At 43.8% G+C, this 19,020-nt stretch overlaps 1 protein-coding gene across 3 annotated transcripts; it reads right to left on the bottom strand.

Moving 5' to 3' along the window:
• Positions 1-259: 259 nt before the first annotated feature.
• On the bottom strand, positions 260-18,753 carry LOC111160136 (RAB5B, member RAS oncogene family). 3 transcript variants are annotated; one of them, XM_022522985.1, is made up of 6 exons: positions 18,688-18,753; positions 5,531-5,793; positions 4,280-4,431; positions 3,893-4,015; positions 3,242-3,335; positions 260-2,903 (listed from the first exon to the last, which is right to left on the bottom strand). In XM_022522985.1, exons 2-6 carry the CDS (start codon positions 5,691-5,693, stop codon positions 2,788-2,790), a joined length of 648 nt encoding a protein of 215 aa, XP_022378693.1. In that variant the 5' UTR covers positions 5,694-5,793; positions 18,688-18,753; the 3' UTR covers positions 260-2,787. The 3 variants fall into 3 exon arrangements, with proteins under 3 accessions (XP_022378693.1, XP_022378694.1, XP_022378695.1); XM_022522986.1 differs by lacking the exon at positions 18,688-18,753 and having other exon boundaries at positions 4,280-4,389; positions 5,531-6,024; XM_022522987.1 differs by lacking the exons at positions 3,893-4,015; positions 18,688-18,753 and having other exon boundaries at positions 5,531-6,026.
• Between the last annotated feature and the right edge of the window lie 267 nt (positions 18,754-19,020).

Consider the following 19,020-nt stretch of genomic DNA (forward strand, 5'->3'; position numbering starts at 1 on the left):
CAGGGAGCCTGCTTCCCCCCCCCTCTCTGCCTGCCTCTCTACCTACTTGTGATCTCTGTCAAATAAATAAATAAAATCTTTAAAAACAAACAAACAAACAAAAACACTGGATGCCCTTTCTTCCAAATTTCTTGTATCAGACAAATAGCAAAAAAAAAAAAAGAAAAGAAAAGAAAAAGAAAAAGAAAAAAGAAAAAGGATAGCAAAGGGAAAAAAAGAGACAAAGGAAAAAAGAAGCAACACTCCAATACACTTTTCTTTTCTTTTTCCTTTTTTACTTACATTAAATACATCGGTAAATCAGCAGTCGCATTCTGTTACCACGATTGTTATGTTGGGAGAGGAAGAAAAGGGGAAAAAGGCAAATGCTTTCTTAGAAGAAAAGAAAAGGATACCCCACCCCCCCCAAAAAAAACTGATCAGAAGAAAAAAAAATGAAGAGCTGGGAAATAAAAACTAAGATCCCCAAGCCCAAGAGAGCTCAAAGGAAAGCAGAGGAGCTAGTAGGAAATAGAAGGAAGGCAGCAGATAGGCCCAGAAGCTAAGACCAATCCTGTTCCATAGGGGGATGGGGAGGGGAGAAGAAGCCTGGAGAAATGGTTTCCCAGCCCCAAGGCAATGAAACACTTCACTCCTGTTCCATGGGGAAAGATGCAGAGAGAAAAAAAAACAAAAACAAAAATAAAAAAACAAAAAAACTTCATTTCTAAGGAATTTAAGAGAGCTATCCTAGTTCTTCCACTTACAAAGATGCACTGGGTGCTTTGGGAGGCTGGTAGGTGCTGGGAAAGGAAAGGAAAAATGTGTGTTTCAGGGCCACGGGAACTAAGGCTGCCCCTGGGAAAGGAAGGGAAATGAGTCCTAAGTGGAAGAACCTAAGCTGGGTCCTTCAGAGTCTCAGCTCCAAGGATTTTTCAGCTGCTCTGGGACAGAACGCAGTCTGCAAATCAAAGGGTAGAAAGGTTCCAATCCTAGGTCACTGTGACCTTTCCTATCTTACTTCCCCCAAATTTCCCAAAACTCTGGGCTGGAACAAGGAGTTTAGAGTTCTCTCTTGCCTTGATGACTTCCCAAAGACATCCTAAAATACCTGATGAGGGATGTGAGGAGTGGCTAGAGATTTAGAAAGGACCCACGTCCCCTGGTGATGTGAGACAGCTGTGACGGACCTTCAGTGCCAGTTGTTCCCTATCCACAGGAAGAGGTGTTACAGTATGAGGGGGCCACAAGTAGGCCTCTGTGGTATTAGCCCCTAGTGGTATGTGGATTAAACCACTGGCTGGGGGTGGGTATAAGGATAAGGATGGAGGAACTAAACCAAACATACTAACAAAGGGAAAAAGACATAGGGCCTGATAGGAGGTGGAGGACAGAACAGACTGTACAGTGGGAATAAAGATCATACCTATTTACAGGGAAGTAGAAAAGACATGGTAATGGGTAGATCGTTGAACATGAACCTTGGGAAAGGACAGAAAACTCCTCCCTCTCGCCTGACCCCTCTTTACTCCCATACCATGGCCTAGGCTATCCTGAGACCGCTCTCCAGTTGCTCAGTTAATTCCCCAGGAAAGGCAAACCTATACTCGAGAGTTAGGTTGGCAAGAATATAGGTTAAGAATCAGAGTTGGAGGAAGCAAGCAGTGGAGACTGGGCTTGAGTAGCTGCCACTGGTCCTGTTCTCTATAGCCCCTCCCAAAACCTCATATATATACTACCTTGGGTTCCATTTAATTAAAAGGTGAGAGGGCAGGTAAATCAATCAAAACCCCCATAAAACAAGTATCCCAACTGAACTACCACCAATTAAAGTGCAAACTGCAGGGGAATATAGTGGCTGGGGCTGAGGCCATCTAAAGGCCAGAGGGGGGGAAATGCATATGTATAAATCAGAGGATGGGTATCAGAAACTGGTCCCTCCTCTAATTAGATCACAGCAGAGCCAAAGATGCAGGCAACCAGTGAAGATTCTTTGGAGGACTCTGGGGTCCAGAGTCTCCCCCACTATGGGGGAGGAGCTACCTAAGAGGCTGGGTGAGGGGGTAGTTAGGCCTTGGAACAGTTCCAGAGCCACAGGTGACACTACATCTCCACCTCCTCCACCTCTGCCCAGTTAACTAACACAACTCCTATCTGGTACCCAAGAGCTTGCCTTCCATTTCTCACCTCTACCTAGAAACACCCTCCACAAGGCCAACTCATGGAGACTGCAGTGTTTTCATATGAGAAACTCCAACCCCCTTCTCCCAAGAAAGGAACTGTTTCCTTACTCCCTCCTGCTCTGAGCCTTACTCTCCCCCCAGGGCCCTTAATGTGACTGAACTGGAGATCTCCTTCCTCAGTTCCTGGGTTCATCACCTTCTCCATCCTGGGGAGAGGAGGAAAAGGGGATCAAGAACAGGGATTGACCAAAAGCAGAAGGGGAAAGGGCAGAAGACAAAAAAATGTTTTCTGAAAAAATGAGGAGGAGGAGGAGGAGGAGGAAAGATAAGTAGGTCACTGTCTTGCACCTATAATACAAAGTGAAGAAAGTTGGTTTTGGAAGGTAAGTCCTGGGGGCTCTGACCCCTAAGCCCCAGAGCAGGGGTAGGCGGCCAGTGGCAACAGCTGCCTGGTGTTGGTTGCTGAAGCGTTAAAAAGTGCCATGACGGAGCTGTCAGGAGGCAGCCCTTGGGAGCCAGGGCTCAGTGTGCTGTTACCGTAGGGGCTGTGTGCTGAGGGGTGGGGATGGAGGTTATTTCTTAGCTCTCGTGCTAGCTCCAGACTTGTTTGCTGCTAGCCACCCTCTCAGTTGCTACAACACTGGCTCTTGTTCTGCTGGGACTGTTCATGGAGATCCACACCCCGGCTTCGGCCTGCTGCACCCCCCAGATTCTGGGGTTCACTCTTTGGCAACTTCTTAGCTAGAGATAAAAAGAGAAGGAAAAAAGTATGGTAGATTTTAGTCATCCCTCCAAAGGACTATGGGTGGGGGAGAGATGGGGAAGGGGGAAATATGGAAGATTAAAAGAATGTTTTGAAGCGGGTAAGGTTCACCTGTAAACTATGTTGAAGATGGGAGGGGGGGGGGGGGGCCTAAAGCTGCAGCCAGAGGGTTGAGGTCATAATGGAAAGTTAAGATATTTCTATACCTAAAGTTTTCACAAGAGGAGATACTCTCCTCCACCTTTATGACTTGGGTTAGTGATCTTGTCTAGAGGCAAGGGAGAAAGACGAAGACCCCAGGCTGCTCTGACCTTACCTATTGCCAGGAAGAGATCATTCACGTTCATAGCTGTCTTGGCTGAAGTCTCCATAAACAATAAGCTGTTGTCATCTGCATACGCCTGGGCCTCCTGCAAGGGGTGGGTGTACCGGTACTCAGAATGTAGGGTAGGAAGAAGTATTGCCTTTCCACTCCCATGTAGCACCAGAGCTAGGCGATATCCTAGGTTCCCTCACTTTAACTGCCCCTCTGAGCCAGATGGCCCTGGACCCATATTTTGGTGACAACTCCCTTAAGGATAACTGGTGGTCTAGACAGCTTAATCCAACCAGCAGGTGCCAGGAATCTTAATTATGAGGGAGAATGTAAGTTGGTTGGGGGCTTTTAGGCTGTGACACTTGAATAGTCCCTTTCCTCAAATTCAACTGTTCCCTCTTTCCCGTTTTCACATTGGTATCCCATACCTGGCACTTCCCTACCCCTCTGCTCTTGAATTTTCTTCTGTCTCCTCTAAAATCTCCTGGCTGTCATTAGGGTCACAGTGTTGCTGTATTTAACTTGGTGTGGAACTGGGAAATGAGATGATAAATGTCCTCAGGTGAGGTTTTCAGAGAGGGCAGGTTTATGGAAAAAAGGTCCCAAGCACAGAGGGAGCGTGTTACAGAGGGATTCTCCAGGCCATCTTACTTCATACTCCACCATGCGCTTATTGGCCAGGTCAGCTTTGTTCCCCGCCAGGGCAATAACGATGCTAGGACTGGCCTGTCGCTGTAGTTCCTTTACCCATGTCTTTGCTCTGGCGAAGGTTTCCTAGAAAAACATGAGGAAGAGAAGGGTTGGCTGGAAAGACTGCCAATCCAGGCCCATCATCTTCAAAACCCAGTCTCAAAACTCACCTCTCCTAGACAGGCTTCCCTCACTGAAACCACTTGTGTCTGATACTTCCATTACCTCAGTCTCACCAGCACTTGGAAGTATAATTTATATTTTTATTTTGCTAAGACCTGGTTTTCTCTTCCCCACCTAATTTAATTCCTATAAATAAAAGCAGGAGAATCTTCTCAGCCCACTTACCTGATTAGTAATGTCATAAACCACAATGGCAGCTTGGGCACCTCTGTAGTACATGGGGGCCAAGCTATGGTATCGTTCCTGCCCAGCTGTGTCCCAGATCTCAAACTTGACTGTTGTGTCATCTAGACAAACAGACTGGGTGAGGAAGGCCGCTACGGATGAGAGAATGGAGGGGAAGAAGTTGTAAGTTGGAGGATCAATGGGCAAATCCCAGCCCCCTTCACAATATCTCCATTCTCTAAGACCAGTCACCCCCCAGGTCATTGAGCTAAGGAAAAGGTTTTACATTCCCCTCCTTGTGTACAGGTCCTAGAACCAGGATTAAGACTGCCTTCGGCTAAGACCTTCCTGCCAGAAGTTTCTGTGCCTAAGGAATGAGGGCACACAAACTATGAAGATTAGAGAGAAGAACTGACACTTAATATCAGTCATCTCGCTTTTAACCAAAATAGAGGAATAAGAGATGATGACAGAAAATAGGCTTCAGGTAAAGGTCACATTAATAATTAGTTAGAAGACTTTACAGCCTGATGGCAGATCCCATAGTTATCAATATTATTTGGCTGTTACTTTTTTATATAATTTTCTGCTGGTCCAAGAACACCACATTTCCAAGGTGACTAGTAAAAGCGGGGAAGGAGTTAACATGGGAGTTCTCATAAAAGATCTTTTATTGAACTAGGGCCCTATTTTGGGGGTAGGAGAAGGTAGAAGGCAGTAAAGATGGGAAAGGCAGATGCCTTTTATCTTTTGTATTTAGTTCCAGCCTCTCTTTTACCAGGTATGTTTATCAGAATCATCTAAGGAGCTTTTCCCAACACACGTCTATACCTCCACCAACCTCACTCTATTTCCAATACTAATCAGTAGATCTAGAGTAGGGCCCAAGCATGTCAGGATGAAAATGTTCTCCAAGTGATTCTGATACACATTTGTTATTATGAATCACTGTTCCAAACCAACCCTGCTCAAGGTGACACTCAAATGAACTTCAAATGACTTAAGAAAAACGTGGGAAGACGACAAACTGAGATTTAGAAAATGAGTGATTTTCTAGATGTGCAATCAACCTAATTTTTTTTTCTAGGAAGCAAGGGGCAAACATATACCTTCTTTTTGGCATTATGGCAGTTTTTTTTTTTTCTGTTTTATAAAGGATTTCCATTCCAAGCAGCTAAGAAGGCCAGCTCCATAGTCAGGTCCCTACATCTCCCTTCAACATTGACCCTCTTCTTTCCCTGAGGTACTCACCTCCAATGGTGCTCTCTTGGTACTCATGGAACTGCCCTTTGACAAAACGTAATACCAGGCTAGACTTCCCTACTGCAGATTCACCCAGCAGGACCAATTTGAACTGGCATATTTTGCTGGCCTGGGGCTGCCCATTGGGCCTGGCTGTGCTTCTGCTAGTCATGGCTAGATTATGAGAATGGGAAAGGGTGGAGGGAGGGGGATGCCACAAAGCGGCAAAGGGGGGAGGGGGAAAGGGGAGGGGACTTCAGGCTTCAACAGTCCTGCAAGAAAAAAGTTTTTAAAATTAAACACAAGGACATTGCAGCTGCAATCAATTTTAGAAAAAAGATAAATTTCTTCATTTCTTTGCTCTTATGAGGACTTAACAATTAAAATCATCCACCATTAAAAGGTTATCCCACTGAGAGGGTCCCAGGCAGCTGACACTCAGTGGTAATAATGGGGAGCAATAAAATAAGAATTGCACCTAGGGGAGCCTGGGTGTCTCAGTCGGTTAAACATCTATCTTCGGCTCAGGTCACAATACCAGGGTGCTGGGATCAGACCCTGTGGCAGGCTCCCTGCTCAGATTCTCTCTCAAATAAATAAATAAAATCTTAAAAAACAAAACAATTGCATCTGAAGTGGAGTTTGCCATACAACATAATTCTCATTTGCCAAGGGAATTGATATGGAGAGACTGAAAACTATGTGGAATACGTTTATTTCCCATTAATTCCCCACCAGGTCTTCTTCTTCTTCTTTTTTTTTTCAGATTTATTTATTTGAGAGAGAAAGAACACAAGTGGGAGGAGGGGAGTGAACCTGGAGCAGGACACAGGGGTCGATCCCATGACCCATGAGATCATGAACTGAGCCAAAACCAAGAGCCAGATGCTCACCCCAGGTCTTCAAAAAACAGCAAACCGATCAACTTTTGAGACTTCTTGTTTCCTTTTTCAGGAGGGAGAGGGGCAGAGGAGGAAGGAGAGAGAATCTTAAGCAGGCTCCAAGCCCAGCATGGAGCCTGAGGAGGGCTCCAGCTCCCAACCCTGAGGTCATGACCTGAGCTGAAATCAAGAGTGAGACGCTTAACTGAGCTACCCAGGCACCCCCCAAATGCACCGTGTGCCCTAGATCCCTAGTATCCTGGTATTGGCCTCCCCCCAGCTCCCATCTTTTTTCTAGCTTTCAAAATGAAAGATTTACTCTAGGGGTGTGGGATGAGTCACCCTCCCTAAGAGCAGAGGGGTTCCTTCTGGTTCCATATCCTTCATACAATCCAGTAATCCTCCTGACATTTCTGAAACTCTAACCAGGGTCCATTTGCCAGCAGACAGACATCCAACAGACCACATTCAGCACCAACTCTTTCACTTTGCTCCTGCTACCTCTCCAAGTCTGAGAATGTATCAAATTGAAAAATCCGTAGGCCTCACCTACTCTCAATTTGCAGCTGTCTTCCTGGTGCCTAGGGATTAGATAACCCTCCACATTAAAAGGGCCTAACAGCTGCAGCCCTCCGTATTAGAGGCAAAGAAAGAGGGTGTACCTTCTAAACACACACAGGAGTCTCCAGAGGATGATATAGGGATAAGTTTTTTATTTCTTTTTTTTTTTTAATATTTATTTATTTTGGGAGGGGGGGCAGGGTTTGGATGGGCAGAGGGAAAGGGAGAGAGAATCCTAAGCAGACTCTGCGCTGAGTGCAGAGGTGGACATGGGGCTTGATCCCAGGACCCTGAAATCACAACCGGAGCCAAAATCAAGACTCAGATGCCTAACCAACTGAGCCACCCAGATGCCCCATAAGGGTAAATTTTCAAGCAATAAACATTTGATGAAAATAAACTGAACTTCTTTACCTTTCAAGAGGCTTGGAAAGCTGGTGGTGGAGGAAGAGACAGAGAGAGGTTGAGACTTTGAGAGTCTAATCATCCGAACCTGAATATATTTCACCATTCTGACTCTGAGGGGAAGGGAACTATGAGATTCAAAGGAGTGAGCATGATCAGCACATACAAAACCTCTGTCTAAAACCTAAGCTTTGCTTGGGTTATACTTTGTTCAAATTAATCTTTTCTTTCTCCACGGTTGATTCTAGTAACAATCTGCAATTCTAGTAAAGCTAGGAAAGACAGTAAAGACAGAAAAACAGAAAAATCATACAGGAGCCAGTGCAGAGGAACAAAGACTGTGAAGTCCAGTTCCCTGGATTTATTTTACAGTTCTGCTTACTAGCTGTGAAGCTTTGGGCAAGTTACTAAATCTATTTGTGCATTCATTGCATCTGTAAAATGGGATAACAGCCTTATGAGCACTTACTTCAGAAGGCTGTTGTGAGAATTAAGTAATAGAAATAACTTACGTATTTGGCAAGAGTTCAATGAATATTAAGCTACTAATCATTATTAATGACATCAAAAAATTTCAGAGCCTTGCCTTCCACCTTTATAAAACGGAAAAAATACCTACCTCATAGAGTAGCAGTGAAGATTAAGGAAAAGATGTGTTTAGCATAGTGTTAAAAAAATAAGTATTGTTAGTTAGTGGCCCTGATTAACAGAAAAGATCAACTTAACATACTAAAATATATCTCAATATTAATTTTAACTAATATATTCCTAAAAAGCAGGCTTAATAAGAAGTAGAGAAAAAACAGAAAAAACAAGTGTAAAGAGGAAGTACACAGGGGAATGAGAGAGAAGCAAGACCTCAGAAAAGTCCCAAAGTAAACTTGATTAAGACAGAGGAATGTAAGAAATTACTCTGATTCTACTAGGTATTTTATATTCCTCAGGCCAGTAAGTCCTAAGAATCCAGAAATACACAGGCTATTTTCTGAAGTTTTCAGTGATTTCTGATGAAATGATAAAAAAATAGAGACAATATAGCAAATTTTTCATAAAAAGCTAAATTTATTCAAGAAAAAAAAATTTTAAGTAGGCTCCACATCCAGCATGGAGCCAACACAGGGCTTTGAACCCAGGACACTGAGATCAACACCTAAGTTGAGATCAAGAGTTGGACACCCAGATGCGCCCAAATTTATCTAATTTAAAAGAATATTCTTTATAATAAGATTTCTAACTTCTTACTTTTTTTTTTTTTTAAGACTTCATTTATTTGTCAGAGAGACAGAGCATAAGCAGGGGGAGCAGCCAGGTAGAGAGAGAAGTAGGCTCCCTGCTGAGCAAGGAGCCTGATGTGGGACTCCATCCCAGGACTCCATCCATTAACAGACTGAGCCACCCAGGCGTCCCTAACTTCTTACTTACTTAGTATTAATACTCAAAGGGAAATATATATATTATATGGAAAAATCTCTAAGACCTATTTTTAAAAAAAAATGTAGAGAGGCCAGCACCTGGATGGCTCAGTTGGTTAAGTGCCTGACTCTTGATTTTGGCTGGGTTGGTGATCTTGGGGTGGTGGGATCGAGCCCTGTGTTGGGCTACCAACTCAGTGTGGAGCCTGCTTGAGATTCTCTCCCTCTCAAATAAATAAATAAATCTTAAAAAAAAAAAAAAAAAAGATTGTAGAACAAAACATATGGTTAGCTCCTGTTAGCTCCTATTTCTGTAAAACAAAATTCGGCATAGAAAACAGTATGGAGGAACACCTGGGTGGCTCAGTGGGTTAAAGCCTCTGCCTTCAGCTCAGGTCATGATCCCAGGGTCCTGGGATGGAGCCCTGCATCGGGCTGTCTGCTCAGCAGGGAGCCTGCTTTCCCCCTCTCTCTGCCTGCCTCTCTGCCTGTTTGTGATTTCTCTGTCAAATAAATAAATAAAATCTTAAAAAAAAAAAAAAAACAACAAAACAGTATGGAGGGGTGCCCAGGTGGCTCAGTGGGTTAAAGCCTCTGCCTTCAGCTCGGGTCATGATTCCAGGGTCCTGGGATCGAGCCCCGCATTGGGCTCTCTGCTCAGCAGGGAGCCTGCTTCCTCCTGTCTCTCTTTCTGCCTGCCTCTCTGCCTACTTGTGATCTCTATCTGTCAAATAAATAAATAAAATCTCTAAAAACAAAACAAAACAAAACAAAACAAAACAAAAACCAAAACAGTATGGAAGGATCCATACTCATCTGTTAACAGTGGTTACCTCTGAGAAGAGTGGGACTGAGAAGGGTAGTAAGTGAAGGACTCAGTTTTTTTCGTTCTACACAATTTTTATTTATTTAATTTATTAATTTATCTTAAGATTTTATTTATTTGAGAGAGGGAGAGAGAGAATGAGAGAGAGAGCATGGGTTGACAGTTGGGGGGAGGGGGGTGGAGGTGGTCAGAGAGAGCAGCAGATTCCCAGCTGAGCAGGGAGCCCAATGTGGGACCTGATTCCGGGACTCCAGGATCATGACCTGAGCTGAAGGCAGTCCCTTAACCGAGCCACCTAAGGTGCCCCTAAACAATTTTTTTTTTAAAACAGTAAATACGTATTTTTAATTTTTTTATGAAATGTATTTAAAAGCTTTCTAAATAATTTTTAATGCCTTAAAAAATAATGGTGTTGATAGGCAGTAGTAAGCTTTCTAAATACCCATATATTATGGGAAAGCAAAAACTCTCAAATTTAAATTAGCTGGTCCATGGGCACCTGGATAGCTCAGTTGGTTAAACCTCTGCCTTTGGCTCAGGTTGTGTGGTCCCAAGGTTCTGAGCCTGTATCTGGCTCCCTGCTCAGCCCTCCCCCGCTCATGTTTTTTTCTCTCTCTCTCTCCCCCCGCTCTCTCTAATAAATAAATAAAAAATCTTTAAAAAAAGATTATGGCACTTGGGTGGCTCAGTCAGTTAAGTGTCTGCCTTCAGCTCAAGTCATGATACCGGGGTTCTGGGATTGAGCGGGAAGCCTGCTTCTCCCTCTCCCCACTGCTCCTGCTCTCTCTCGCTCTCTCTCAAATAAATGAATAAAATCTTTATTTTTTAAAAGATTTCATTTATTTAAATTTGTGAGAGAGAGGGAGCATGAGCAAGAGTGGGTAGGGGCAGAGGAAGAAGCAGACTCCCCACTGAGTGGGGAGTCCAACACAGGCTGGATCCTACAAAGCCAAGATCATAACCTGAGCTGAAATCAAGAGTGGAAAGCTTAACCAAATGAGCCACCAAGGTGCCCCCCGCCCCCGGCACTTAATTAGGTTCCTAACCACTAGTTAAAGTTCTTTAGCTTTCATTCTCAAACTGTGAGACCAGATCCCGGGACCCTGAGATCACAACCTGAACTAAAGGCAGACACTCAAGGGACTGAGCCACCCAGGTGCCCTAAATAAAACCTTTAACAAAAAAATAAATTAGTTGGCCCACAAAATCCTAAATTCTGGGAATCAGTACTGCAAGAATCAGTTAAATAGGTTATTTTATTTATTTATTCCTTTAGATTTATTTGAGAGAGAGAGCACGTGGGTGCGCACATGGGAGCAGGGGAGGGTCAGGGAGAGAGAGAGAGAGAGAATCTCAAGCAGACTCCCAACACAGGCCCAATCCTACAAAGCCGAGATCACAACCTGAGCTGAAATCAAGAGTGGGAAGCTTAACTGAGCCACTCAGGCACCCCTTAATTAGGTTCTTAACCACTAGTCACACAGTTCTTTAGCTCTTTTCATTCTCAAACTGTGAACTGTAAACCAACAGTGACCTTGAAATCACTTGGTGGATCATATTTGGGGGAAAAAGAAAAGAAGAAACAGAATAAAAAATAACAAGTCTACTGCAAATAATAAGAAGCATTTTGTGAAAATGTTTCACTTTATGTACACACTGAATTATGATATGAAATGTTTTACTATGAGTCATGGTATAAAAAAAAAAAAAAAAGTTTAAAAAACACTGCTTTGGAGAGGCCTGACAATGAAGGATGGGTTAATAAGGATGGGAAAAAGTCTAGTTTTGGGGTAGGGTATAGCCTATGGTTACTATTACAGCATTTCTAGATGAAATTAAACTGAGGGCTGAATATAGCTCTCCAGGGGTCAGAGGATTCTCCAACCCTGCTACTAAAGTTATGACGCAATTACGAAAATGGGAAGCCAAACTAGACAGGGGCAGTCCTGTGTGGTGTTGGGAAGGGCTTTGGAATCAAGCAAGGTTGAGTTTTATTCTCTGCTTTGCCGGTTATAAGCCACTGTGATCTTAGGCTCCTTACTCCCTTTGCCGTTCTGTTTCCTTATCTGTAAGGATCTTTGTGGAGGGAGGGGAGTAAGAAAAAGTAGCAAAGCATAGAACTGAATTCAATTCCAAAATTCTGAATACATTTAGGAATTTTTTTTCTCTTAGAGTGTCTCAGAATCTGTGAGGAATTATTATTATTATTTTTAAAGATTTTATTTATTTATTTGACAGAGAGATCACAAGTAGGCAGAGAGACAGGCAGAGAGAGAGAGAGAGAGAGAGAGAAGCAGGCTCTCTGCTCAGGAGAGGGCTCGATCCCAAGACCCTGAGATCATGACCTAGGCCGAAGGCAGAGGCTTAACCCACTGAGCCACCCAGGGGCCCCGAGGAATTATTTTTTTAAAACATATTTATGTGGCACTTCCTATACACCGTTTCATAACAAAAGATAGGCCATTATAATGCTACACTTTAGAAAACAGATGACCCCAGAGAGGGGAAGAAAACTACAGATGATAAACTGATCAAGTTTCCTTTGGGTGACATATATATGCTATACTCTAAGACACAACAGGAAAAGTTAACTGGATTCTTTGACTTAATTGCTCACTTTTTTTTTCCTTTTTTTTTTTTTTAAAGTAAGCTCTACATCCAAGGTGGGCCTTGAGCTCACAACCCCAGAGATCGAGACTCATATGCTCTACCCACTGAACCTGCCAGGCACCCCAATTATTTGCTCATATTTTCACCCATTTCAAAGCACGTGATCCAAGGGGCAGAACACTAAGCCTCAATGTTCCTACTTTACAATAAGAAAACATGGGAGTTAGCATGGACTGAATTCTCACAGGCAGACACATAGCTCTAGGCCTGGGAAAACAGGAGGGAGTACGGGAAATGTGGAGATAGGAAATAATCACAGACACATTCACGTGGCAAAATCCGTCACCCCCTCCAGACAGTAAATTAAGCCAGAGCCCAGACACAATCAGCAAACTTTCTTGCTACCAAGCAACCTTGGGTTGTCACAAATTAGGAATTATTAGAAAAAATTACTTCCTACCCCAATGTGTCACCTCAATAATGTCTTACCTTCCCTGTTCACAGTAATTGATAGGCTGCCCATCACTGTGCCTTGATCTTTAATCCCAATGTGTATATAGGGTATCATGTTTTTTATGCAATAGCCAGGCTCTCAAAAGATCAGGGGTACAGAAGTGAAATATACATAAGATTCAAATGATTTGGGGCACCTGGGTGGCTCAGCTGTTAAGTGTCTGCCTTGGCTCAGTTCATGATTCCAGGGTCCTGGGATAGAGCCCCTCATCGTGCTCCCTGCCTGCTTCTTCCTCTCCTTCTGCCTGCTGTTCCCCCTACTTGTTCTCACCTTCTCTCTCAAATAAGTAAATAAAATCTAAAAAAAAAAAAAAAAAAAATCAAATGATTTCTAGTGATTTTTTTTTTTTTTTTTTTTTTGGTGAGAGTTGACAATAGGCATCCATTCAAAGACAAAAAATAAACCACAGCCACCTGGCCAAATGATTACCTTCAAACCTGAGGCAAAAAAAAAAGGGAGGACAAGGAAGTTATTCTTCCCTTCAATGCTTTCAGTTTGTAAGAGAAAAAAAAATCAGATTTAACTTCCCTTAGAAGTGTAGTTCCACAAAAATTGTTTATCCAATGACCATTAACAAGGGAGAATCCTCCTGATTGAGGGCTGACAATGGCATCAGCCCACCGGGGAGGGGCAAGGCGGAGGATGAAGGGGCAAGTTCTTTATCGTGGGCAGCACCTCTAAGCAGCTCAGGAAAGTATGAACAGGAAAGGTTTCTTAGCTTGCTGGTCCCAGCTAGAGCAAAACTATTCTTCAGGCCCCCTTCCACTTGGCATCTTTGAGTCTCTATGCCAACCACATTATGAAGACTTTAGAAGTCTATTACCTACTAACAGAGACTAACTTCCAGATATATAGGCACTGGAGTCTAGCCCACACCCAAATGTCAGCCCCATAAGGTCAGTTTCCCAGATAAGAGGCAGTCTAGAGATCTAGTCCAGTCTCTGTATTTTACAGGTAAGGAAACTGAAGCACATAATATTAATCAACTTGCCAAGTATTACCACATAGACAACTATTACAAATAATATTAATCAACTTGGGGCACCTGGGTGGCTCAGTCGGTTAAACAGCTGCCTTTGGCTCAGGTCATGAGTTCCACATTGGACTCCCAGCTCCTCTGGGAGCCTGCTTCTCCCTCTGCCTCTCTGTCTCTCATGAATAAATAAAACCTTTTAAAAAACATTAATCAACTTACCAGGTGTTATCATACAGACAGCTAAATCTTTTAGCAAGTACTCCTAGTCATGTACTCTTGCTAGTAATAATGTATCACTATACCTTTTAAGGAAGCAGGAGATGCTAACTCTGAACTGAGCTCTGGAGAGGATGCCAGGACAGGAACAAGAGTTTAGACTGGTTAGTTTCTGCCTCTATTCAGTTTAGGTAAGTAGTTCCTTTGGGATTAAAAACAAGGTAGGCCTTCCCTGAGAACCAGAATCCAGTTCCATATTCTTCTAACAGAAGAACTCACACTATGCCTCTCTGGAAGGTCTTGACCAACCCTGCCAGGATAGTTGAAATGGAAATAATTTAATGGGAGATGATAGGGAAAGAGTGCTAATTTTTACAGGAGTCTGTGGTCCTTGGGACTAATCTAAAAGCTTTACCGATTAGGGAAGACAGGACAAAAGCCAGTAAGTACCTTCAACTCTCAACTTTGTTTAGACCCCAAAACACTAAAATCTTGAACCAAGAGTTCTACTACTTGGCTCAGCTCTTTTATTGTGTTGATTCAAGATGAACTAATGAGTTGCAGTCTTAAATGAGAGAGTCCTTCCACTTCTCCCCACTCTCTCCCTTATATTTCCCCAAGAGGTAAAAAGCATGCTTATCTCTTATCAGCATGGTAGTACAAGCTCTTTATTATTGACCTAGAAAAGATAGGAATGCCCTTCCTTATTTTGTCTGCCTAGTAAACTCCTAATTTATCTTTTAAGGCCAAGCTCAAATGTCACCTTCTCTGTAAAACTGCATAATTACCCTATCACCCCAGCAGAATTCATCACTGCTTCCTCTAGGGTCTTACAGTATTAAGATGATACTTTTATCACAGCCCTTATATTACATGAGTTAATTGTGTGTATCTGTTCTGCTGAACTATGAACTTCTCAAGAAGTGTAACTATTTTTTCTATGTCATTTTGACTCTCCAGAGCACAGCACAATGTCTGGTCCCTAGTAGGTGTTCATTAAATGTTCCCTAAATTAATTAAGGCTAAAGCAGTCCTACTTCCCTCCTTCATCTATTCCTCCCCTGTGTCATCTGGATAGTTTCTTACTCAGTTCCATTTGGGAATGTTTTTAATAGTCCTCAGAAAACCAATTCTCTCCCTGGCCTCTTTGTGATCTCCCTTGGATGCAGGGCCCTCTTGGGACCCAGCCCACAAAGTACTGTTGCAACTCACATGGGCTAACTGCTTTTCCTGTCACCCGTTATTATGCTCAGATGGCCTAATCACACCCCATATGCAGCCCTCCCACCCTAAGACTGAAGCAACTGTGGCTTAAAACAAAGTTCCCTGAGTTTTCAGCTAATGTTAATTGTTGAAAAACTTTGGGTCATCATCTCTATTAATTCCTGAGCTTGAGAAACGCAAGTTAAGAAAACCCAAAACCACGAGAGCTAGAGGACATTCTGAAAAGGTACCCACTGCCCCTAAACCACAGCCACAATCTGGCCCAGAAATCTGCAAACACTTTGTTCACCTGGTTGGCTCCTTACTTAGCTCAGTTACTGTTCAATGACTAAAGCTTTCCTACAACACTCTTGGGAAGTGGGAGCGTACTGTGTAGGGTTTTAAGTTATTCTTCCTCCTAGAGGGCTGTTACATTTCCTTATTTTAAGTTTATTCTCTAACACTTTGGTTTCCAATCTGAAATGCTTTAAGATTAGGGAGCAGCCTACCTCCCAAGGGTCCTAGGGAGAACCCTTGCTTCTCCTACCCTATGTCTCCTCAGAAGTCAAATTTGTATCAATGCATACAAACAAGCAAACTACAGAAAAGCAATCCTTACTGCCGGGCAAACTAAGAGTTACAAAGTATGACTTGTAGTCAAGTATGACTTGAAGAATAATGAGAAAGCCCTCTTCTCCAAATACAGTTTTTAACTCTAGATCTGCATAAGACTGTTTCTTGAAGTCAGACTTTGATTAAGAGGAAGGTGGAGGGGCACCTGGGTAGTTCATTGGGTTAAGCATCTTTTTTTTTCTTTTTAAAAAAGATTTTATTTATTTATTTGACAGAGATAAAGAGCACAAGTAGGCAGAACGGCAGGCAGGGGGAGAGGGAGAAGTACGTTCTCTGAAGAGCAGGGAGCCCGATGTGGGACCTGATCCCAGGACCCTGGGATCATGACCTGAGCCGAAGACAGCCTCTTAACCAACTGAGCCACCCAGGCGCCCAAGCATCTGACTCTTGCTCTCAGCTCAGGTCTTGATCTCAGGTCATTGAGTTCAACCCTGCTGGGCATGGAGCCTACTTTAAAAAAAAAAAAAAAAAAAAAAAGGCGGAAAAGCAAAAAAAAAGTAAAGAAGGGACAGGTATACAAGAATGTAGAGAATAATGGCAAAACCTATAGAGACGATTAACACACACACACACACACACACACACACACACACACACACAATTTTCTCTGGGACTGGCTTTGCAGAAGGAAAATAAAAACTCCTTGAGGTACATAAAGTTTCTGAGGGCACTGTACAAAGGCTGGACAAACTAGAGGCTTCTAAAGCCAGTAAGGACAAATTCAATTAAGGTGGTAGAATGAAATGTCCCAACTGTACTGAGGTTTAGAGGAAAACAATTTCAAATCCAGAGAAACTTGAGAGTTTTCTCACATCACTACAAAAAGATCCAGAGGCCCTTTAGGAGAACCATCTCATCTTTTAGGTTAATGAAAGGTCAGTGATATAATCTGAACATGCAGAGACCATGAACCAGAAGATAGAGGTCTCAAATTCCTCACGTTAGCAGAGATCCAATAATTCTCCCAAACAAATGATTTACCCAATCTTCCTTTCCTGCCCATAAAAGAGAAAAAAGTATTGGCCATCTATTTGGGCATTTCCTAGGATGTACAGTGCACAGGTAGGGGCAGAAGGCACTCCATGTTAAGTTTTAAGAAGGTGAGGGATAACCTAGAGTATACCTCTCTGCTTGTTGATTTTGATAGAAGGAAGACAAAATGAGCAGTGAAAGGAGCACAATAAATAATAGAGCATCATTCCAGAAGGGAAAATTGGAAAGAATGAGAGACCAGAGTTTGGTGAGAACATGAAAACAGAATTGCCTTTGGTAGCACATCCCCTAAAGCAAAGTGAGATTAGTCTGATCTGTCTCTAGTCTTTGACCTTTCTGGATGAAATGAGGGAGGAATATGTGGGAAGGTTTACACTTTTTACACTTCTGTACAGCCTGAATATTTAAAAATATGTACATATTACCTTTGTAATTAAGAATAAATGTAGTTATAAAACACATTTGTATAAAAAGGTAAAAGGAGGAAGTATAAAAGGGAAAATCCAATAAGCTTCAATCTATGGGGTACTAAAGAGGTCAGCAGACCATTAAAAATATACGAGGGAGGGGGGACTCCTATGCCTTAGTCATCCATCTTCTTTTTCTCTACTCACCCCCTTCCTCAAATGCCTTACTGTGGAGGCATTTGATTCAACTTCCTAACAGCACAGAAACCTGGGCTTCTGAAGAAGTACACAAAGAACAGGGGGTGATGCCAACCTTCTAGAATGGAATTTCTAACTCTTCCTCAAATCCCTTCCTCAGTGATATCACCTCTCATTTCCAGGCTTGGTTCCACCTAACCATTACCTGCCTGGGAAATACCCAAGTCTAAGTTCCACAAAAGTTTCACCAACTGTGGTCAGAAGATCTCATCGTGGCTGGGGATCTCTAATCCCCTTTCAAGTGTGGATAATAAAATCACTGATCCCCTGCTTCTAGGTCAGAGATACAGTATCCACTATAGACCAGATTATTAAGTGAGAAAGAAACAAGCACCCCTCAAATCCAACTTCTTAGCTCTTTCACAGAACTGCACCCAAACCCAGCTGAGGCTGGTAACAAGAAACAGAGAGACTGCACCATAAACCATTTCACGCCAAGGGAAAGAAAGTGCAGAGGCTGAGTTTGGAATATTCAACAGCCACAGAAAAAAAAATTTTTTTAACTTTTGTCTTCATTAGCTACCCCAGGAGTACCCCAAAACTTCAGGTTACCACATCTCAATACTAAAAGAACAAAAGAGTGGGTCCTCCAAGACCCAGATCCTCTGGCCCACCCTTGAGCATTCCCAGAAGCTCCCGTAACTGATACCAGGCCCTACTTCTCCAACTAACTAGTCTTCTAGATTAGTAAAGCTTTCCTCTTTTGCCTCCGTTCTCACTCAATGGACCCAAATCGCTCTCGGCTCAACTCAGGGGCACCCTAGTTATTTTTATAATTGTCACTTTCCCTTTAGAGAATGCCCCTTACCCAACTAGGAAGCCTTCTCAGGCCCTTCTAATTAGACATTTCGAGAGCCCCAGCCCCGGCTACCCTCGCAGCCCGGGCGTCAGGTTTGACCCCTCCTCACCTCCTGGCAAATGGCCTTACCTCACTCGTGGCCCCGTCCCTTTCCCCCAGCTCCTCCCTCTTCAGCGCTGCTCAACGAGGCCTGCCCCTGCCCTCACACAGCCCGCGGCTTCCCGAGCCAGCCCCTGGCCCGCCAACACAGCCCGGCCACCTCCTGGGCCTCACCAACTTTGGGCTCCCAGCCCGCCCGACCCCCTCCTCAGAGCCCCCATTGGGCCTGCCGGGGCCCGGCCCCCTGCTGCCCTCTCCAGTGGGCCACTCTGACCCCTTGCTGAGGCCCACATCCGCCTCTGCTCTCGGCCAGGCTGCTCTCCTCTCCCGGGCTCCTCCGCCCCTGCCCTTGTGGGCTCCATCAGCCCGGTACCTGGGGCTCCGTCTCCCCCGCCGGGCCGAAGCCTGTGTCGAACAGACAAACAGCTGCAGCTCAACCAAACCCTCCTGCCCCTCCTCCTCCTCCTCGTCCTGGGCGGGGGCCCCAGCCAATAGCACAGTTACCCGCCTACCATCAAGGGTGGGCGATGTGTGCACTAACCCGCCAATCCTCTGGAGAAAGGCGGGCCTCTTCCGGCGCGGTTACCAACGAGTACGAGCGAGGGACTGGATAGGCGGGGCCCCAGACCAATATAGAGAGGGAAACTCTGAAGATGGACGAGTTGAGGAGCCATTAAAGAGCGAGCTTTCTGAGACGGGGGCGGTG

This window comes from Enhydra lutris, unplaced genomic scaffold (assembly GCF_002288905.1).
Source record: "Enhydra lutris kenyoni isolate GAN:26980312 unplaced genomic scaffold, ASM228890v2 scaffoldscaffold74, whole genome shotgun sequence".
Taxonomy (NCBI): domain Eukaryota; kingdom Metazoa; phylum Chordata; class Mammalia; order Carnivora; family Mustelidae; genus Enhydra; species Enhydra lutris.